The sequence below is a fragment of the Patiria miniata genome, unplaced genomic scaffold, assembly GCF_015706575.1.
Source record: "Patiria miniata isolate m_02_andy unplaced genomic scaffold, ASM1570657v1 HiC_scaffold_30, whole genome shotgun sequence".
NCBI classification, from domain to species: Eukaryota; Metazoa; Echinodermata; class Asteroidea; order Valvatida; family Asterinidae; genus Patiria; species Patiria miniata.
The window spans coordinates 3,467,854-3,491,039 of record NW_024037070.1 but is presented as its reverse complement, the minus strand read 5'-3'; the positions used below and the strand labels follow the sequence as shown (position 1 = coordinate 3,491,039).

The following is a 23,186-nucleotide window of genomic DNA, read 5'->3' as shown; positions in this document are numbered from 1 at the left end:
ATGTCATGCTAATGTATCCGTCCTCATGATGGGCATGATTGGATGGATTACACTGAAATTCCCCCCGAGCTGAGATTACCACATCCTAGGCACATGATCACAAGGGTGGCAGTAGGCCTTACCTTGGAATGGTCTGTACTCTATGCAGTCCATTCCAAATTCAACTTCAAGTGTACATTTTTTTAAGGATCCTTCAAGGCTTCATTACTGGTCTGAGCCGAGATGAGTAACATGGCCATGGACCAGCAGCAGATCACAGCTCGACCCAGGACGCCGGTCCCCACTCTCTGGTTCGAGTTTCTCTTGGATGCTAGTCTGCTCCCGAAACACCTAGCCCAGGAGAATCCAGGTATGGCGTGCTTCCAGCCAGGGCAAGAATGTTGTTCCCTGATGCCATTTTGGAGGTTGTGTGCAAATTCTTTGGAAAGTTGTGAAAATTTACTCTGTAATCTTTAACAAAAGTAAAATGATGTCAATTTGTCAACATAGACGTTCGTACCTGTTTCAAATGTCAAACTCTTCATACTTTATTCTGTTAAATTTCCAGAATGATTCAGTTCAGCGCGACGCTACATTGCCAGTATGAATAAGGTGTTAGTGTCTGGATTGAGTGAAACCAGATACTTGATTTGAGGGAAAATTTTGCCAAGGATTCGAAACATCAGGTTCTCTTGAATTTCACAATTTGTTCTAGCTTCTCCTTCACTGGGCAGCGTTTTTATTTCTCCCACCTATATTTGTTAATAGAACCAACCGCCACACAGCTCTTGGTACAGTTTGTGGACCAGTCCATTAAAACCCAAGGGGAGGAGGAGTCGGAGCAGCAGAAACGCAAGGCCACCTCGCTGAAGAGCCTGGCATTGCAGGTTGCTGCGCATCTCAACTGGAATATCACCAGACTGCAGAAGGAGTAAGAAATTGACTGTTCCCGTTTTTAGAAATAATAACAAATCTCTGCACAATAATTATTCTTAGTATTTCTTAATGAAATTTCTGTCAAACATTCTTGAAGAAACGTGGAGAGAAGATACATTGAGAATTGTTGATTTTTAGAGATGGGAGAAAAACCCAAGATAAAACTATCTAGGGAAAGCCAACAAGATACGGCAAGAAGTGGGTCTCAGAGGAAGAAGTCAAGAAAGTACCACTGTGCTAACTTGATTCCAAAGAAGGTCTTTCAAAATGGTGCAAGTGCCAACTGAGTCACATCGTTGAGATGCATCCTTCTATTTTTGTGGGTTTTTTTTCTCTTCCCGGTAACAGCATGCCCCTCTTCATGGTGCACAAGGTTCTCAAGGATTTTGTGGAGTCGGTCTCGCCTCCCAATCTGAACATCCAACCCGGTACGGACGTCTGCAGTCTCAGTGATTCGGTGCTGGTAGCTTTGGCAGTCTATAACAGATGGTAGGTTTGTGACAGCCATGTGAATCCCGGGACATACCGTTATTTCGTTTTACCGTTTTTGATTTCCTCAAAAACAAAAACAGTAAACGCACCGTTGACCGTTTTTTTCGTTTTACAGTTTTGTAAATTTCTTAATTGTTGAAAGCGATAAACGGTTAGTTGCTTCATTTCAGAGTGTTGTTTTACAAGAACATGACAATGAAAAACGGTCAATAGTCCTGTCGACCATTTTTTTATTTAGGTTAGGCAATTAAGCAATGCACCTAGGAATGTTAATGCGTCCTCATGGGATCGAGTCATTGCCTGGGACCCAAATTACCCTCCTCACATTTCGTTCTCACGACACAGTTTTCGAACTGGCTATTGAAGAGCCGCGCCGAACTCCAATTTCCTTCAAATATCTGCAACTTCTTCAATCGTATTACCATCCTGTATCCATTGTAAAAAGTAATGTCAAAAAGCAACTCTTAAGCCCCACCAACTGAATCGCGTGAGAAGGGGGTCAGGGTCACGCCAGGAATCATCACACCACGTATTATGCCGAGGTAACACTTTTTCATGTAAAGCATGGTCCCCCTCCATCCCCCTTGCCCAGCACCACAAAATGCACCACGGACTGTTCACTATGACACTGAAAAAAAAGGTCTGTATTCTATACTGACCGTTTTGCTGTTTTTCAAAGTTATTTGTGTAAAACTGTAAAACAAAAATCATCCATCGTTATGCTGTAATGAATTTTATTAAACTTATAAAACAGAGAAACCGTATTTATCTTAATACCGTTTGACCATTTTACAAAACTGTAAAACGACAAAACGGTCAATGGTTTGTTTTATACTGTTTTTGTTTTGAGGAAATGCAAAACGGTAAAATGAAATAACGGTATGTCCCGGGATTCATGTGGTCAAGTTCGTCCTTAGTTGTCACAAATGGCCATTACAAGTCATTCAGTCTTCGGTCAAGTCGCAAGCTATTCAAATGAACTATGACATGGACTATGACAGATTCCTTTGTTACCATTCATAATCATCTCCTATCATTTGTGACCGAACTCATGAACAGACTCGTGATTTACTTGTGAAGGGACTTGTGACCAACTAGCGATGCAAACAACTAAAACACTGGCTTGTTGTAAAGGCTGTTAACCAGTTCGCGTTGGATGACGTGTCAACACAATCTGGCTGTTTTTATACACAGGCATGGCTGACGGGTTAAAACGTCCAGCGTGCCTCGACTTGCCTCCAGATGACGTCTAAACACACTTATCCCCCATTTGTTTTGTACACACACACAAAGTCCGAGAAGTCTGTGGAGGCGGACCATGTGTTGAACTTGAACAAGGCCACTGTGCACGGCGTGTTGGGGTACAATTTACGCTCTGTGGGCACACCCCGGAGTGTTGAAAAACAAGAGGTTGCGGTAAGAAATATCGTACATATACTGTTGAAATGACTCTTGCGAATCAGTATTTGTGGCATTTGGCTGTATATCAAAAAGTTGGCTGTTAGGCCAAAAAAAAAAAATACTCGGTCTCTGGTCAGAACAAAGTTCCGGAATAGATACGGCGACGCGGCTTTTTTTGTTTTTGTTTTTTTTGCTTTTTTTTCAAGCTTGGATTGTACAGACAAGGTGGGTACTATTTTGCTTTTTTTGGTGTTTTCATGTACATTGGTACCCTCCATAATTTGCCTTGGTGCCCTCGATCATTTGCCTTGGTGCAATTTCCAATTCCTTGGTGCTCTTTGGTAAAAACAATTTGAGGAGGTGTGGCAATAGAGGGCGCTGTTAGAGCTACTGCGGAACATTTTGGAAAAAAAAGGATTGACGCGCATGATTAAAATCGACGTGCGCGCTGACCAGAGAGCGACAATTTTTTTTTTTGGCCTTATATTTTTTCTTTTTCAAAAATTCGAAATTTTCAGCAAAAATAATCCCAACGCCAAGTGGTTAACACTTACACACATGTGCCTGTTGTGTCAAAATTTCTATATTGCCTTTTTGTATTTTTTGTTCAATGTGTATATACAACAGGTGTATTCGTACATTGCTCGACAGTGCACACTCCAGGCCTGCTAAGTCAGCAGTTGCAATTCTCCCAAACGGGTGAGTATTGGGAAATAACGTAGATACAGCAAAAGAGTGCTATTTGGTGTTGGAAAAAATTCTAGTGATGAATGCAAAAGAGTTGACCCTAACCAACAAGAGTCCTTTAATTAAATCCATCAAATCAAAGTGGTTATAGTTCAGTTTTTATGAAACCATCAAGCCCGGTACCGCCCCAAACTGTCCTGCCTGTTACTCCTTGTACCACCCCAAACTGCCCCGCCCCAAACTGTCCTGCCTGTTACTCCTTGTACCACCCCATACTGCCCCGCCCCAAACTGTCCTGCCTGTTACTCCTTGTACCACCCCATACTGCCCCGCCCCAAACTGTCCTGCCTGTTACTCCTTGTACCACCCCAAACTGCCCCGCCCCAAACTGTCCTGCCTGTTACTCCTTGTACCACCCCAAACTGCCCCGCCCCAAACTGTCCTGCCTGTTACTCCTTGTACCAACCCAAACTGCCCGAGCTCTCTATGGTTTTATGGATTGATTTTTTTCAGGGCATAAATACAATGTATTACAGGTGCTGGTGTGATGAGATTTGAAAGTTTGCATGGTGGAAAGATACTGAGACAAGATAAGTTTGCGGTAGCACCATGTGAATTAATCTCTTTGTGTTAACCCCTTAAGGACGGGGTGTAATGGGGACATTCCTCCACACATAGAGCAAGTGGCCCGCATGACTGCACAGCCTTTGTGTGGTAGCGGGACTGCACAAAAGCAGCAGCTGGGGAACTACCCACTAGCCGTGTGCCACGGCATACCACAGCTGGCAACTGCATTCCAATGAGGATTAGCGGCCGCTACCATGACCGCTTCCCGTACGCATGGGGTTAAGAGGAACAAGTCTTAATAGTCAATCTTGGATGTGCACCAAGTTAGTGGGTGTGAATATTTCAGCAGTCCTGTTGCCCCCCCCCCCAATCCCCAGCCCCCCCCCCCCCCCCCCCCCCATCCCACTCTATGCTACTTAAGATTTTTGTTTAGTGTCCTATGGCTAAGTTGTTATTTACAAACAAAAATATAGTTATAGATGAAAATTGATGTGACGTCATCATGACGTCATCACGTCACATGTGACATCATAATTCAAAGCCCTATGAGAATGTAATCACATTATTATATGCCACCAGTGATTATGAACAGAACTACACATCCTTCCTGGATGGAACTTATACTTGAAAGTTTATATGTCGCATGTCACATGTCACAAAAAAATTACCGAAACAGCCCTGTGTTTGTCCGCAAACATAAGTCTAGTTAATCATTCTTGTTATGATTTTGTTTTTGTGTCTTCCAGGTCCAACTTGAATGTTGCTGGCATCAATGATATGGTCATCAAAACAGTAAGATTAAGAAACTTTTCTAATTTCTGTTTTCTCAAAAAAACTGTCTACATTTCTACACAGAGCCTTTATCAGTATAAATGATACACAGATTATATTTAATCTATTCCAAAACCAGAGTTGCAATCATAGATTGCAAATATTAATTTGCAGTTAAATGAATGAATTATAAATATATAAATCAGTACTCATTTGTATTGTATAAACATTGTAAATTCATTTTTGTTCATATGTATGTGTTATAAATAATTTTGCAATCATTATAAATATTTTGTTGTAATTTGTTTGTAGTATTCCATTAAAACACTATCTGCATTTTGATTCAACCATAGGTCAAAGACACCTTACAAGAATCGGTCAGCTTTTTGGAACGATGCCTACCAATCAACCGAGACATCTCAGTACCGGCCATGCAGACTTTCCAGGAGGCCCCGCCTCCCAAAGTCCAAGAAGCCCCGCCCACAGACACCCCTCCGACCAATGGCAACGCAGCGACCACTTCTCCCCCAACCAATCAGGAAGCAGCTTCACAGTCCAAGGATCCCCTGCCTGTCCTCACCAAGGAGCAGTTTCTTTGCCTCTTGTGTTACGACCTCGGCAGTTTTTATTTTCACCAGCGGATTCTTCCCAGGGCCGTGGAGATGTTCAGCAGAGTTGCCCTGCTACTGCCCTCGGTAAGAGATCAAGACTAGGTCTCGGTACAGCTGCACCTGAAAGTTACAATTTAACTCTAAGCTGTGGCTTTGAAATGTTTAAACCCATTAGCCCTCATACTACCTTGTATTTCATTGTATTACATTGTGCTTATTCCTGGCAGTACAGGAAGTAATGTGCAGGACGATTTCGGGCGCTACAAGGTTAAAGCCAATACGAAATGCTATACAGTGGAACACCGCTATAACGAACATTGCGGGATCCATAGAAATTGTTCGTAATAGTGATCGTTTTAGCCCCATAAATGTGCCAATTTACTTGACTACCTCCGTAAATAAAGGCCACACTTCCACCATGTACAAAAACATGTAGAACTTTGGCAAATTGTGATTTTCACATTTAGGCTTAGTTTGTAGTTTATTTTTGCCTTAAAAGCATACTCACCCTCTTTATAGGCTAATCGGAAAGTGCTGCCTTTTTCAGATGTCTGTTTTTTGTGAAATTTACAGATTCGTTTCAACACATTTGCGTATCAAAATTTCAACCTGAAATTTCTCAAAAATTAGACATCTGAAAAAGGCAGCACATTCTGATTAGCCTATAAAGAGGGTGAGTATGCTTCTAAAGAAAAATTAAACTTCAAACTAAGCCTAAATGTGAAAATCATAATTTGACAAAGTTCTACATGTTTTTGTACATGGTGGAAGTGTGGCCTTTATTTACAGAGGTAGTCCAGTAAATAGGCCACATTTATGGGGCTAAGCGATTTTAAGCTGCCGGTGCTCCGGTACTCACTTTTCAATAAATAGCGCCCTTCAGAACTTCACCCTGCACGCATTGAAAGACGACTTTCAATGCGTGCCAACTATTGAATTACGTAATTGCACAATTTTGAGCTTACTACATACAGCAATGGGTGGCTTGTCTCTCTTCAGTTTTTATTTTACAACAAAATGTTTGGTACGTTTTGTACACACAAATTGGGAGCCAAGAAAGATGTTTGGTATAGTGGAATGTTCAGTATAGCGGTGTTCGGTATAGTGACGTTCCGCTGTACCACTGCTGAACCAAACTCAATTTATTTAACTTTTTAAAAATTTAGTATGGCAGAAGCATGGCATTTAGAACCGTTTGGCTTAATTCATTGAGTTGACACCGCAGTTTGGATGAACATTTTACAACTAAGGATGCTCACGATTAGCTCTCTCGCATCTGCAGTTCCTGGAGCGAGTGTGGTACCTTGTTTACTATTGGCAACCCACCTCACTGACAATGCTATTGGGACATAAGATTATAAAATATCAAATTATCTTTGTTGCTTTTATCTAACCCCAGCTCTCAGGATCAGTATTCAGCGATATCGATGCCTCGGCCCTGCAGGGATACCTAGCGGCTTGCGGCGGGGGTCAGCGAGAATGGCCGTCGCTCCAAGAGATCCCACAAGGCCACCTGCTACAACAAATAGAGAGATCCAGACAGATGGGAATGAAGGTACTAAATGCCCATGTTTATAACCAAGACTAACCCTAACCCCCTTGAGTGATTTACTAGGAACCATCCTCAATCTTGCAAAATCCAACACCATTATGGTAAACTCAACACCCAAACTGGTGGACTCTGATTATGGTGGTATATGCATGGCCCGATGGAAAGCATAATCAGTTTACTAGTGCAGTACTCCAACAGATTCCAACAAAACATGCAGTTGGATTTTGAAGGGTTGGGGTGGTTCTTACAAACTCTACCTTATCCAAAGCACTAGTCATCACTAGTCCCAAGAAGTCATCACGTATCAGTTAGGGTCACACGAGACAAATTTCAGGCGGGCAATGTGGAGGCAACCACAAAGACTACAAGCTAAAGGAACCGTCACCATGAACCAAACTACATTTTCCCCAACAGTTTATGGAAATTCTTTAAAACCTTACATGGAATCAAAATTGTTTATATTGATTGTTATAATAATAGTAATAATAATAATAATAATAACTTGGGAGGCTAATCATCCTTACTCGCAGCTGGTATGCTGAATTGCGAAGGACGCGGCTACAACGTGGTCGGGCCGCTGGCACGAAAAGGCGCCTATGGCTGCCGGCCACATCGACCCATATATGACCACAGAGCACAGCCTGAGATCGAAAGTGTCATATTTATTTCAACCGCATCCAACAGTGCAAGCACCAGAAACAGATAGATAAATACTAATTAATTCAATTATTGATTAATATTTACAACTCGGTGAATCTCCTTGTGTATCTTTTTGTAGGGCACCATTGAACTTCTTGAGGAGGACAATCGTCGATTGGAGACCCCCATGTCTTACCGGGACCATCTCCTCAACCTGGTCCTCTCGTCTCAGCCCAGCGTGGACAGCCAGACTGCCTTTCAAGTCGTGGCACTCCATGTCATCCGGAGGTTTAAGGAAGGGCTGACGTTGGTCCCACAGCACCTCAGTATCCTCCGGAGGGCGACAGACAAGAATCTGGAGGCCCTAGGAATGGTAAGAGAAGCCGCGTCCAGAATACTTGGCTACGGCTTCCTATTACACATACGCTTTAACGGCTGAAGCCACTTCTCTTAGACAAGTGTGTTATTGGCAGCCGTAGTCACGTCATTCAGACAAGGGTGTTGTAAAACCTTGGGTTCAAATCCAGCTTTGGCTTTGTCTCTCATTCGCTCGTACCCCCTGCCCTGCAAACAGGACGCTGGGATACTCTGATGAGCTTCACAGAATCTTGTGAAGGAAGTGGCCTATGACCTATGTATAAAGCATCTGGCTGCAGCTGTTCAAGACTGCAGTTAGACAATGTGCGCAAATGCTATCCGAAAACTTCCCATAGAAATGCGCACATTCTGTACCGGATGTGATTTCTGTTTCATTGCGGACCATGTGGACAAATTTTGAGCATCACATGATGCAATCCGACCGTTCGTGATTCGAAACGGAGCCTGAGCAAGTGACGGGAATTGTAAATTTACAACACAGATAAGTTTTACAGAATTTCCTACATTATTACACTTTTCAACAACAAAAAAAACATCTCTAAACTGGAATAAAAAAGTAATGAATGAATCAGTCTTAACGGCCGTATCAAACCTTGCTGAGTCATGACCTTGATGACGCGCAGGTCACTGATCACGCAAAAGCCAACCAATCAGAACGTGAATTCATCAGAGTATCCCAGCGTCCTGTTTGCAGGGCGGAGGTACGAGCGAATGTCTCTCACTTACAGAATCACAATACTATTACATTGTACTAATTCCATGATGAATACGTGAACCCATGGAGTGCTCGGGCCGATCTGGATGGTGTAGGCAGTAATAGGCAGTACTCTTTAGGGCAGTTTTAAAAACTATGGCCCAATATTTCATTTTCCCAGAGCAGAACACGGACCTATTTTGGACCAGAGTTCCCCAAGACACAGGCCTACACATCTAAGCGGTAGCCATAGACAAAGCCGAGCGTTGGGAAATCACATTTAGACTTGATGCTTATTGGTTAAGGCAGTATTATATTCCAGTCAGTTGCAATTCATAAATACCTGAGATTGTTTACCAATTCATATTGGTTGTGAGCCCGTCATGTGGGTGGTTTTAAACCGCTGGTAAAGCACTGCTGGGTTCCGCGCCACATTGCGCAGGATGTATTCCACGCACGCCAATTTCCATAAAAGAAGACTTTTAGCACTAAACAAGCGAGGCACATACCATAGACATGCCCAGAGGGGTGCTTCACAAAACATGAAGTAAAATTGTTAACAAAATCTTTGGAAATTTGTGAATTTTTGACTGAAATGTATTTATGAATGGGAATAAATATGTGCTTGACTAATTTTCCTTCCAGCCTCGCTTTGGTTACGTTGATATGAATGGGGAAAAAATCAATATGGCCGCAACATGATAATGGTCTATTATCTGCGTCCAGGCCCCTAGCCGGTTTTATATATACTTGGTTTAAGCCAACCAAACACAATTCCCCCCCCCCCTTATTCAGTAACAGGGGATAAACAATGACAATTGAGTGCCGTCGTCATAGCTCCTTCAAATAGCTTGGCTTGGGACTGGATAACATAAGATTGACTTGCGATTACTTCTTCCTTTTTTATTATTTTTTTATTTGTCATCGCAACAAAAAAATCCAATACAAAACATGATGACTGGAACTTAGAAAGTGACCCTAATCACTATTGCCTACAGGCATTCAGTCCCAAGACGATAAAAACGAACCCATCCATTAAAACGAACATTAAACATACAAACATTAATAATACACTAGGATATAAAAATACACAAGGATAAGAAATACCTTAATATATATATGTATAAACAGTTACACGCTAAAACAGCAATAAAAATACTGCTAAAAATTATCAAGGTTAATCCCTTTTTTATCTTTGCCTGCTCATAAATATTTCCAATTTTTAAATTTGGAGGCAAACTCGACCCTAAAGAGATTTTTGCAAACACTCCTAAAAAGCATACCACCAGATGCGTAAGAGAAAAACCAAGAAGTTTTTCCAAAAATCGGGAAATATATGAAATGGATTATGATGTATAACCAATACAAACAGTAAAACGGATAAATTAAATTTTTGAATCGTTTTGAGATTTACACACAAACAAAAAAATAAAAATTAAAAAATATGACAACATTCTGATAAAAACTAAATAGGTTCCCTTTTTCTTTTCTTTTTCTTTTTTAATCTTATCTTTACCTGCTCATAAACATTTCCAATTTTAAAATTTGGAAGCAAACTGGACATTGAAGAGATTTTTACAAACGCTCCTGAAGAGCATACCACCAGATGCGTAAGAGAAAAACCAAGAAGTGTTGCCAAAAATCGGGGAAATACATGAAATGGATTATGATGTATAACCAATACGAGCAATACTTTACCATACAATGTACGAGCATCAGTCCAAAAGGTGAATGAAAAGGAGATGAAAAGGTGAGGTTGCCATTGACTTGAGTCATGACTGAGTAGCACAATTCAATGGACAATTTAATTTTTAATATGTGGCTGAAATTGACAAGTTGTTTCTAAATGTGTCATTTTGATTACAGTTTATTAAAAGAGAATTTCAACAGCAGAAAGAACGGAATAAGACCAACATCAAAACATTACTGAGGTATGTATGTATTTGAGTTTCTTGATGAATGGAATGACAGTTCATTTCAAACACAAAAGTTGTCTTAAAGGTATAGTCCATCATTTGTAATTTGTGCATTTTGTTCGTTTGAAGCAACAAAAGTGCTCAATATCTGAAGAAGGGTGCTGAACAACTAACCTGATGAAGTTTCAGCTCAGCTTCAGCTGTATATTCCGAGAAAAACAGCATTCTATGATCTCGATTTCAAATCAAAACTTGCTGAATCATGTTTTGAATTGGGCCTGAATTCAGCGTCCGAGACACGTTCTCACTGAGCCGATTGCAGCTACGCAAATGTTGCGCACCGATCGGACAAATTAAAGCAACCACCCGCGCGTGTGCGTCGTGCCAATGCTTGCGCGCGCTTCACCGAATAAAAACACGAACTACTAAACGGAAATATCCAACAGTGCTTCTTAAGACGCGTTGTTGGAAAGGCCTTCTTTCGTTGATTTCTTTGAAATGACAGCATGCCAGAAAGAACAATTTCACAGGGAGTTTAGTCCTCTTACTATCTTTCAACCAAGTATGTTTTTCAACAATAATTACACCAGTTACTTTTTGGATAGCTGCAAATGATTGACTCTTGCTCTAACTATTTTTGTAATAAAGATGGCGGTGCTTATTCCCCTCTTATAAGTATTTCATCGAAAGAAAGATGTCTTCCTGCAATTTCTGAATGAGATTTATTAAAACATTATATTCCAGGGGTTTGTGCACTGACGACAGAGTCTCCAAGTTTCTTGGAAAGTCACTGCAAGACACGCTGACGGATGATGAATTATTGGCACTGTGCCAAAGAGCAACCACAGAGGAGATTGTTGCCATGGAGATCGGGTCATCTTCACAAACAGGTTTGGTTTCTGCTTCAAGATGGCAATTTTTCTGCTTTGGACATTTGTACAGTTTACTAGAGAATGCATTTGGGCTTTCGTGATTTTTAAACAAAATTGAGTGAATCCCCCCACCCTTTTTGGTAGGGAAAGCAATGATTTTTGGTTCAGTTTGCAATATTTTTTTTAAATTGCCAAGATACACAAAATAATCAACACAACAAATGTTATTATTACAGCAAAGGAACATACAATCTTATTATATATTCGAAGCAGAGGTAATTGAACCAACTTTGAGTCTGCAGAAAATTCACAATAGCAGCAATACTTTTTGGGTGTTTCTCATTTTATATTCAATTTTGTCATTCAGACAACATGGCTCTGCAGTTAGGCAATCTGGAACAGCGTCTACTCCTTACCAACAGTCACTCAGAGCTGGAGAGTATACTAACCCAGCTGCACCGCTTGGGGCCTGGGAAACGTTACTCCAACATCTGCAGCAAGGTTTGTGAAAAAAACCCAATTCATCATAAGTCAGATACCACCACAAGTCATCACAAGTTCCACCATCTTACTATAATTCCAGGAATCTCTATGTGTCTGTCTGTCTGTCTGTATATTGATTATCTCAAGAACTGGGCACTGCATGAAGTTGACAATAGGCAGGTGTATTGTAATGATGTGCAAACCCGACCCGAAACCGACCCGAAACCGACTTCGGGTCGGGTCGGGTCGGTTTGTTCATCTTTTCAGTCGGGTCGGGTCGGTTTTGGTTTTGCATTTACATTTTCGGGTCGGAAAAAAACGGAAATGAACCAAAATAAACTGAAACAGTTGAGAAATTCAGGTGATGCAATATTATTGACAGTCATTGTGACTGCAGCCCATTGTGTGGTGTGGCCACTGAGCGCACTATCAAGTTCCTACGGTATTAATTTCTCCAGTCGAATCGGGACTGACGGTGAAGTAGATGGATTGTAACAGTTTTCATGATACCGCATGGTGACCATGCGTTTTTTCAATAAGCAGAGTTACACTGAGTATGACAGAAAGAGAGAGAGACGATGGTTTTGCAAAAGAATTCATGCCACGTGGGTAAGGACAGGCACAAAAAAAGGGATCACTTTGTCCAAGTCAGGTATTCATTTAAAAAAAAAAAATTTCGGGTCGGGTCGGTTCAGGTTGGTTTTACCTTATTTTTTGTCGGGTCGGGTCGGGTCGGGTTGGTTTGAGGAGTTAAGATCGGTTTCGGTTCGGATTCGGTTTATATCTCTAATGTTTCGGGCCGGTTTGCCCTGGTCAACCCGACCCGATGCACATCATTAGTGTATTGCTCAGCACCCAAGGATGTGCAGTGTCAAGTTTGAAGTTGTTTGGATGTTCTCAAAGAAGCTGAAAAAACCCAACATTTTCGGAGGCCATCACCATATAAACGTGTATATACAGACCACGCCACACACGCCTGCACATTTTGAACAGGCACTCTATACCGCGCCACGGGTATTGGTTAACATATGTGCAAATGGTGGTTGGCTGTATGGGCTTGACCGTTCTTTGAAGGGGATGATCGCGCAACGGTGAGGTGGGCCTCGACCATTCTTTGAAGGGCACGATCAGGCAACGGTGAGATGTAGATATGACTTGCTGTTATACGAGCACTGCACTCTATCATGTCTATACCGCCACGTTTGTGGGTCTACTGGAGGCCAAGCAATTTGCCAGTTCCAACAGGCACTTTTTGAACAGGGGACTGCACTAGTACAAATAAGCATCACATCATTCAAAATAGTGAAGTCACAAATCCATCTCATAAGAAATCAACAGAAAGTAATCACAAGTTCATCACCAGTCAATCGGGGCTCGTCGCAAGTTAATCACTAGTCACCAAACATTAATCAAAAGGGGGAGTCAGGTTGGCATAGCGGTACTTTCCTCACCGTCCACTGCTGTGACCCGAGTTTGATGTCCCGCCTGGGCCAACATGTGGATTGGGTTTTCAGTCCCTGCCTGATTCCGAGGGTTTTCCCTAGATCATCATTCTGGGTTTTTCCTCCCACCTCCAAGACTGTAATTTCTTCTCATTGTCCTCTCTCTTCGGGTCTCTTCAGGCTTGCTAGCTAACAGTGACTGGGGCACTTCTTATGAACTGGGTTCCTGGGCTCCACACATGCAGGGACTCTGTTACGAAAATGAGGGGAAATTTGTTACAATAAAGTACAATGCCACTGCTTAGAATGTCATGATTGTTCTTTGAGTTCTCTTCCTAGCCCCGATTGCTAAGTGGCTGATAATTGGGTAAAAATAATTTGGTGTCTTTCAACAGTGGCAGATCGAGAAAAGTTACGCCTTCATCCTAGATGGCATGGGGAACAAGAAGACACAGGATATGCTATTCTTGCTGCTGGTCAAAGCTCAACATTGCACAGAAATCAAGGTAAGATGTGTCTTCGTCTAGGGTTCTTTTTGTGTTTGTCAATACGCCTTTGCCCACTGTCACGGTGCTGCTTAAACAATCAAATGCAAAGTTGTACCTACTGTAGCAAACACTTGTGCTAATTTATGATGGAGACACATGTAATGTATTTGTGTATGAAGATTAATTGCCATGTCCCTATTTTTGAGCGAATTCCCCACTGAAGTTTTGTTATCGGTACGCAGTGCCATGAGAAATGTTTGGTTTTTTTTGATTTAGCAGAAATAGCATTGAAAAAGCACAGATGTTTTTTTCTAAAACGTGACTTACCTTTGAAACAACCAAAATCCCATTCAGAAAGACTTAGAGTGTGAGAATGGAAAAAAAAATGCCAAATTTCCCACATTTTAGGGTTGACATGTCATCACTTCATCATTTACTTGTTGGCCGCCTTTCAAAATGTAGAATTATGCTGCTGCCAAATCCTTGCTGGAGACGGCCCACGCCCTGGTGCGCGACACCTCCTTCAAGTTACAAAAGGCCCTGCTGCACGAGATCCTGTATATTGAGCTGCTGAGCGGGGAAGCTGGTACCCGGCAGGTAGAACCAGGGAAGCCCACAGTGCCACAAAGGATCCAGTCGTGTCTGGCCAGTGCCAAAAGCGGTGAGGAGTGTGTAATTGTGGACTAGAACCGTGACTGAATTTCACAGAAGTTTCAAGCTAGGATAAATCTTCACAATATTTTTCCAACCATGTAAAATCGCTCTAAGGATTTTGCTTCTTTGCCAACCTTTTGATGTAAATTAAATGGTATATACTGCAGGGAGTAGGGGTAAACCTCAAAACAAATTAGAAATTAGAAGCCTTCCAGATGCACTCTTATGGCAAAACCCTGAACATCTCTTGGCAAGACAAGGTGCTAAATGACGAGGTGTGGAGGAGAATTTCAGCTGATGGTAACTCACCAGAGTTAATCACCTTTAATTACATATCTACAAAACCCGACTTGCCTGGTTTGGCCACATAGTGAGAATGGAAAACAGCAGAGTTCCAAAACACATCCTGCTAGAAACAGCCACTGGGAAAAATAGACGGGGTAGGCCAAGGAAGAGATGGGAAAATGACATCATGGTTAAAATGTCCATCATTTGTAATTTGTGCATTTTGTTCGTTTGAAGCAACAAAAGTGCTCAAAATCTAAAGAAGGGTACTGAACAACTAACCTAATGAAGTTTCAGCTCAGCTTCAGCTGTATATTCCGAGGAAAAACAGCATTCTAGGATCTCAATTTCAAATCAAAAGTTGCTGAATCATGTTTTGAATTGCGCCTGAATTCAGCATCCGAGACACGTTCTCGCTGAGCTGATTGCAGCTACGCGATGTTGCGCAGCGATCCGACGAATTATAGCAGCAGGGCGCGCGTGTGCGTCGTGCCAATGATTGCGCGCGCTTCGCCGAATAACAAAACGAACTACTAATTTAAATGTTCCTACGGTGCGTCTTAAGAAGCACCGTTGGAAAGGCCTTCTTTCGTTGATTACTTCAAAATGACAGCTTGCCAGAAAGAATAATTTCACAGGGAGTTTAGTTCCCTTACTATCTTTCAACCAAGTATGTTTTTCAACAATAATGACGCCAGCCACTTTTTGGATAGCTGCAAATGATGGACTATAGCTTTAACAGCATCTTCTACCTGGTACACCATAGAGCGCAAGATAGGCAGGAGTGGAGAGCGAAAATTGGCGGAGCAAACGTCCTTCGGGACATGGTGCAAGATTGATTGATTGATTTACATGTTTGAACAGCATCCCCTTGGGTCAACTGGTGTTCAATTACCCCCTACCCCCCCCCCCCCCAAAAAAAAACCCCGGGGAAATGCATGTTTTACTTTTAATCTATTAGCTTTAAAAGAGTTAACATTCCAAATCTTTTACATTTCGTCATGCAGAGCGAGACATTACACCTAGAGATAAGATTCTAGATCAGTGCATCATACACCTGCTCAACTCCGGAAACTGGGTGGATGCCATGGGTGCAGATTTCATCGGTACTTCGTACTCAATAGTAAGCCATAGATCTTGTTCTCACGTTATAAATAGCAAATGCTTCAACGCGACGTCAACTTTCTCTGCAAGAATTGTCTTGCCTTTCAAAAGGGGAACCGAATCTCAGAACACTTTTCAGTAATTGTTGCTTGGGATCTGTTTGGAAGTCAATTTTTGTGTGTGAAAGAGTGTGTATAAAAATGCGACAGGGGTACAGATGGTTGATTACAATAGAACAAAAGATTTCTATGTTCCATAATTTCTGTAATTATGTGCATTTAGTTGTTTGTATATTGCCCAAGATACAGTAAAAATATGAACAAAAACATGAAAACAATTTAACATAAAGCCGCTACAAGATATTGTCCCAGGTACTAACATGTTGACCCTTGTTCCTACCAACCCCTTTCTTTGTCAGTTGGGTAAGGTGATTGCCACGGCCTGCCATGATCTCTCCATGCGCAAGGATGCCACCAAGTCCTCCGCATGTCTCTGGAATGCCACCTTGCAGATATTCAGCTCCAGTAATAAGCAGGTCAAGAGAAGCAGCTCTGGTAAGCCGGCCGGGACCGTACAGAGGGAATCTATGCTGGCTATCATGCTCAGGTGGGTTAACCATTAACATTACATTGTATTACATTGTATTACATTGTATTTATTTCCTGGTATTGCTGGTCTGGTTTTGGGCAGTTCAGGGAGTAACAGGCAGGGTGGTGTTGGGCGGTACAGGGATTAATGGGTGAAGACACGTCTTGCATGAGTTTACATTTTCTGTGCAAACTGTCGTTCTCAGCTGCTGAACAGTATTCAGTATTTGCTTGTATAACCACTTCGGGAAAATTGAGGAAAAGTTCGATTTTCGAAAAAGGCAAAAATAGAGCAGCCAACTTCTGATATACAGCCACACGCTACAAATACTGATTCGCAAGAGTCATTTCAACAGTATTTGTACGATATTTCTTGCCGAAACCTCATATTTTTCAACACTCCGGGGTGTGCGATGGAGCTTAAATTGTAAAACAATAGGCCGTGCAAAGCAGCCAATTCAAGATCAACACACGGTCCGCCTACAGACTTCACAGAATACGTGTGTGCGGGGGTGAGTATGTAAACACCGGCAATCGTGGACCTAGGACAAAAGAATTGGGGCGCAAACAATACGTCCACGATTGACCGAACGTCCACGATCTCAAATCGTGTACAAAACCAATGAAAGCTGACGCTATAAAGTTACGAGTACAAACAAAGGAAAGAGGATTAGGGACAATGGGGCGTCCACAATTGCCGGCATTTACACGTGTGTGTGTGTGTGTACAAAAGACATGAGGGATTAGCGATCTGATATACCGTGCCCTCTGGAGACGTGCACACAATAGGGAACAAAAGATCACCTCCACAGGGCAATTTCTATAGATGAATACGTGTCCACAAGGTTTTCACGAAATAGATATATGGATTTTATTCAAAAACTAGGAATTTCCAAGGTGGGTTGATCTGTCGCAAATGGAAGAGTTTTAGAAAAGGGATATTAAATCCGAATTTCAGCCAAGGAAGTTAATTCTGGTTAAAATAAGAGCATTTTGAAACTTGTTAACACGGCCTCCAATGCGAACTGGTTAAAGGCAACATGTTCTCCATGGTTTTGTGCATAACTGCTTTTTTTCTTACCCTTTGAGTGATTGCAGCTTCCTAAACGAGGAACATTTGTGACCGGCTCCACAAAAAAGGGTGTTATGTCGCAAAACAAGTGAAATTGAGTTATATACATGGTTGGAAAGCCCACAATGTAAGCTTTCATTTGGTATATAATAGAGCTCCATAGCCCCTCCCAATCTGGAGATATGACGTATTTGCATATTAATTACTTCCTTGGAGTTCAAATTACACAACTGAGAAAACAGGCTTTGAAATAGCTGGCTTTGTTGTAGAACAACAGAACGATGCACACAAAATGGTTGTTTTTTACACTTTGTTCATCAAAATCAACATTTCTGTGAAAGAAACCTAAAACTGTAGGTTTTAAAGATGTCATTCATGATAAAAAAATGAAAATCACATTTTGACAAAATTTTCACCCTCTCATCATTGTTGGGTGGGCCATTACACAATAATGCTCAGCGCGACTTAATACCCTTTTTTGTGGAGCCGGTCACATTTATGGAAGTATTAAAATAGTTTGTTTGAAATAATAGTTTGTGTTGAGAGCTCAATACTTAAAATGTATCATCAGTTTATATATGTGTTGATAAAATGCAGAAGGTCGATAGTGTATGCAGAAGGTTGAAAAAGTATCTGAATTTTATACTTTTTTATGTAACAGGTCTGATTTTCTCCAGTTCCTGAAGCAGCTGCGATTCTCCCTGTGTCTGACCGTAATGCTGTCATGTATTGTCAAACTTCATAACATCTTGAAAGATGACTCCATGAACGAGCTGTCCCATGAGCACGCGCAGCTGTGGCCCACAACTATCACCAAGTAGGTTTTTGCTCCTCTCCTCCCATGCCTCGCCCCTTCTGGGGGAACCAGTGATCTCAAATTTCTTTGGGCTCTCATTGGAGGGATTCCATCCACCCAAGGGCCCAGGTCAACTTTTTGGAACTCGTATTAGATGAATTTTGTTAGTCTGGTTACCCAGGTGCATGACTAGGGTAGGCGAAGTGTATGTACCAGGGGTGGATCCAGATTTAGCTCAGGAAAGGGGGATGGGGGTTTAACTTTGGGTTAGCAGGCATGTTTTACTTTTGTATTCATGTTTTTCCTATTTTTTTTTTGCGACCAAAAAACTGTGTGGAAAGATAAGTCAAAATAAACTGAAGCATTGATAAAAAAAATTGTTACAGTAAAGACTTGCATTGGAAATCTCACCCATTCTTTTACTTGTTTGTGTTTGTCCCCTCCCCCCCCCCCCCCCCATTTGTTTTTACAGTGTGAGTTCCATCAACATAGACTCTGTTGCCATGGTCATGGGTCAGCTGATCAGTCATGTGATCGCTATTAATCCCGGTCAGTCATCTTGGCTCAGGACACAGGCGGATTACCACTATGGTGAGTCTGGGTTCTAGTCTGGCTTGGTGTTGAAGTGTAACATTGTAAACATATCCTGAGTTGTTTGTATCTGAATAATGCACTCTGATGAAACGTTTTCTTTTAAAAAAATACAAAATAAAGTGACTTGCTCCGGGACACATCGTATAACGTCCAGCTGGATTCAAACCCAAACATTCTTATAACTTGTTCATTGTTGGTTCATCTCCCCCAGCCAACAGCCAGTATGCCTCGGCCTTACAGTTCTACCTGCAGTCTGCCAGCATCCTGACCGGTCTCTTTGAGGTACCGGTTCCCCGCGACGTCTGGCCTGACTTGGTCTACCGTCGCCTGATCAAATGCTGTAATCACCTGCAGTGCTACACCCAGGTGGCACTGCTGTGCCAACTGCTGCAGCCAGTAGATTATACCACGGCATTCAAGGCACTGCAGGAGAAGTCATGGTAGGCAGGAATGCGTTTACTCCAACTTTTGTTGGACTCTCGATGAAAGTTGCATCAGAATGATTTTCAATGAGAGTGATTTGGGTTTTTCCCTTTAACTGACATAGTTTTGTGACCTTGGCAAGAGGATAAAATTTATGGTAAAATATTAGACATTTTCCAACTGTTTAACGTGTTTGTCAGAGAAAAAAGTGGACTAATATTTACCCCTAAAAAAGGGAGGGGGGCTATTTTTGTGGATTGTGTGAAAAGCACTTTTGGAAAATATGTTTTTGTAAGTTACATGTATATATAAATTCATATAAATTGAGTGAAATGTCATATGGGATAATATGTTTAAATATATAAATATTAATACAAATTCAATATTTCTGGCATTTCATTCTAAAATATCCACCCTGTTCTTTCTTTTTGGTCATATTTTATTAATGTCTGTAGTTACGATGCTGGTGACGCATTATATGACTGCATCTGGGACGTGACGCTACTAGAATACCTCATATGTATCCTTTTTGTGATGTTTTTTCAAATGACTGTTTGTCAGTTGAACTGTACTTAGTGGAAAACATTTTGTGAGTAAAGTTTTTATGAAATTGGGTCCCGGTTTTATGGTCCCATGCTAACAATTTACCCCAACTTCCTAAAGACTAGCCTTTCAATATTAATCAAGAGTGCACAAGCATTAGTCCAAAAATACCTCACTTCATAAAGGTGGGCTTAGGAAGTTGGGTAGGAAGGCTCAAACATAATCTTAAAAATCTCATATTTCCTTTCGTGAAATGATGTCATACAATATTATGTTGGTCACTTCAACATGTGGGGTGCTGTGTTCCAATGGTGTTTGACTCGTGTGCCATGGTACATGGGTTCGAATCCTGACAGGGAACATGGTGCTTGTGCGCATGGGCAAGGCACTTTACTACAATTGCCTCTCTCCACCCAGGTGTAGTAAATGGGTACCTATTAGGCAGAAATTCCTTCAATGCTTGAGCGCCGTAAATGCAGCCGTGCTAAAGCCAGGGTAATATTGGAGCACCAGGAGCGTCACTTTGTGACGGACATGAGCACTATACAAGAAGCCAATATTATTAACATGACAGTACCCCTTGAAAAATTCCTACAGTACTTCAGCAGCCGTTAGTCACTCACCCTCCCCTTTGAAATAATCCGAACCGACTTCAACACATATAAGCCAACGTCTTTGAAAAATCCTGTATCCACCTCTGTTGTGCTTGTACAAGAACTCCTTAACTGTCTCTGGATCAGACCTCCACAACAAGAGGAATGAGCAGGAAAAGAAGCAGAAAGCAGTATGTATCTGTAGTCCTTTTAAATGTTTGTTTCCTAACAAGTTTGTGAAGAAACATTATCAAGAATATCTTATTTATTGTAAGTACAACACAGAAGTCAAAATGCTGCTTTTGTTCAGACATGGTCTGAGACCGACTAGCACATCATTTTCCTTATTTAACTCTTTCAGTGCCCGCGAAATTTGAAAAGTTTAACCCTAAAAGTTCCCAACTTCGAGCATTTTTGTTAATTGTTCGAAATTCTGTAAAAAAAAAAGTAAATAAGTTTTACTCACTAAATTTGTTGTTGTTGCTCTCTGGTATATCCTTGATATATTGGAAAGTCAAAAGTAGTCACAAACATAGTGATACACCCTGAAACACTGGCCTGAACACAGGGGAATTCCGCACTTTTTGCAGAAAATACGAGATTTAGTGCTGCGCCCTCTTGCAAGAACTCGAATGAAAAAATAAATACAGGTCGTACATGCATGAAAATGGTACCATTAGAAAGAGCGAGAGCGCCCCCTTTTGATAACATATTTACTCTACCTCGTACATGTACGAGGTTTGGCAGTTTTAAGTACGAACATTACCTCGTACATCTACGAGGTTGGCGCTTTTGTACTAACAAATATACCTTGTACATGTACGAGTTTGGCACTGAAAGAGTTAATCTGAAGCAGGTTTGACTTATTTAAATATTTACACTGACACCAGATATGGGCACTGTGTGCTCAACCATGGAGGCATGCATATGTCCTTGAAGGCTAGCCCATTCAAAATACAGCGGAGACTCAAATTTCAAAAAAAAATGTAAACTATGAATCATTGCCCAATTGTCGTCGGAAAAAAATGATGTCATGTTGGCTCTCTCCCATTCATCAATTATGTGTTTTGAAGGCACTAGTCAAAGGCCTTGAAATAATGAATAACATGTGGGTAGGGATTGTCCACGAGTTACAGTAGCAACACCAGGCAGGGATCTCTCTGATAGGATACATCTTATAAATATAAACCTTGTAGAGTTGTTGCCAAGTCCATCACAAATCAAATCAATTTGAGTATTTCACAAGTGGTAAAGGATGTACATTGACAGCAGATCGCCATGTCACATTTAGTAAGACTAGCTTATCAGTTGGCTAGAAATTGGAAGACTCGTGGTTGACTTGTGAGTATTTTAAATACATTTCTGCCTTGCAGTTTATTGAAAATCATTATTTGTACATTTTTTTTATTACAGATTCAAGCACTGAGTGCAGCAGAACTCAATACCAGTAATCCCGAGAATATTCTGAGCGCGGCAGCCCAGAAGAGAGCTTGTAAATTCCTGAGAGCAATGGCCAAGCAGTACTTATAGCACAAGGGAGGGGCAGGGACAGCAGAGGGATGCATCCAATGAATTTAAGAATTCTTTTGTTGTTTTTGAGAGCTTACTTTTTGTTGCTCTCATTCAGAACTACAAGACTAGGCCTGCCTACTTGGGATGTACCCAAAAGACTCGGTTTAAGACATAATTTTTACTCGTTGACTCATTCAGTCAGTCGGTGACTCAGTCAGTCACAGGACAGCAAGCTGGCCATTGGGTTTCAGCAAAAGAGCGACATGACATATAATAATTCAAAATCACTACTGGTTATGATCTAGTAGAGTTTTGGGGATTCCAGTCAGTGCTTACAGACTAAAACTTGAGTTAAAATCTCCATTTTAATTTAAAAACCACTTCCATTTTTAGTGTCAGTCACTGTGACGAACCTCTTTCAAGAACTTCACAAAGGTCTATGAATTTCATTTCAAAGGCCCAATGTTTCCCTTACGAAATCATATATTCTTGACATGCTTTTCTTTCTTTTTTAACCCTTTTCCCATGAAAAAGTGTATTGAATTGGATAAATCAAGGCTGGTAAGATAATTGATTTGAGCACTTGTTCAACTGAAGAAAACACTTGTTATATTGCTCATATTCACTGAATATGATGGAGTACATATTTTTTTTGTAAATTCTCTACTCATACACCAACGAGCAAACAAAAATGATGTTCTATCCAAAAACAGTCCTCAAATGTACACATGGAATTTGATTAGTTCTTATACATGTATTTTATTGTCTGTGTATGGTATACATAACTTATCATTGGCCTGCAAGCAGGGGGTTGAAATAAAGATTTTCTGAAGAAAAAAAACATTTATATCTGTACTTTGTGCCCAATTTGTGAGTATTTATGATAACAAATCCTATCTTGCATTGATGGCTGTTTAGTTGACAATCGTTCGGTGTATACCTGCATGTATGATTTTGTTGACAAGGCTCAGTGGTGGTGTTTACACAAAAGACACCATAGTCAACAAGGGACTGTATGCCTATATTTAGATTAAATGCAGAAATCGCGTGATATGACAGTACAGCTTGATACGAAGGTTTATCAACCCCGATCCACTCAACCAGATCAACTTTTT

At 41.1% G+C, this 23,186-nt stretch overlaps 1 protein-coding gene across 1 annotated transcript; it reads left to right on the top strand.

The window, feature by feature from the left end:
• Window positions 1–187: 187 nt before the first annotated feature.
• Window positions 188–22,916, top strand: LOC119739160 (integrator complex subunit 8-like). Its single transcript, XM_038213991.1, has 21 exons — window positions 188–349; window positions 748–910; window positions 1,264–1,404; window positions 3,436–3,507; window positions 4,809–4,854; window positions 5,187–5,528; window positions 6,844–6,999; window positions 7,775–8,008; window positions 10,574–10,638; window positions 11,368–11,513; window positions 11,863–11,996; window positions 13,816–13,926; window positions 14,371–14,569; window positions 15,855–15,970; window positions 16,370–16,557; window positions 18,272–18,427; window positions 18,879–18,997; window positions 19,212–19,440; window positions 19,879–19,943; window positions 20,707–20,750; window positions 21,973–22,916. The coding sequence occupies exons 1-21, from the start codon at window positions 223–225 to the stop codon at window positions 22,087–22,089; spliced, it is 2,970 nt and encodes a 989-aa protein (XP_038069919.1). The 5' UTR covers window positions 188–222; the 3' UTR covers window positions 22,090–22,916.
• Window positions 22,917–23,186: the final 270 nt, after the last annotated feature.

Bases quoted from the DNA above. Each gene is read 5' to 3' on its own strand.
- LOC119739160 (XM_038213991.1), top strand. From the start codon at position 223: ATGAGTAACATGGCCATGGACCAGCAGCAGATCACAGCTCGACCCAGG. The intron at 4,855-5,186 runs GTAAGATTAAGA...ATTCAACCATAG, and splicing joins ATGATATGGTCATCAAAACA to GTCAAAGACACCTTACAAGA. The intron at 18,428-18,878 runs GTAGGTTTTTGC...TTGTTTTTACAG, and splicing joins TGGCCCACAACTATCACCAA to TGTGAGTTCCATCAACATAG.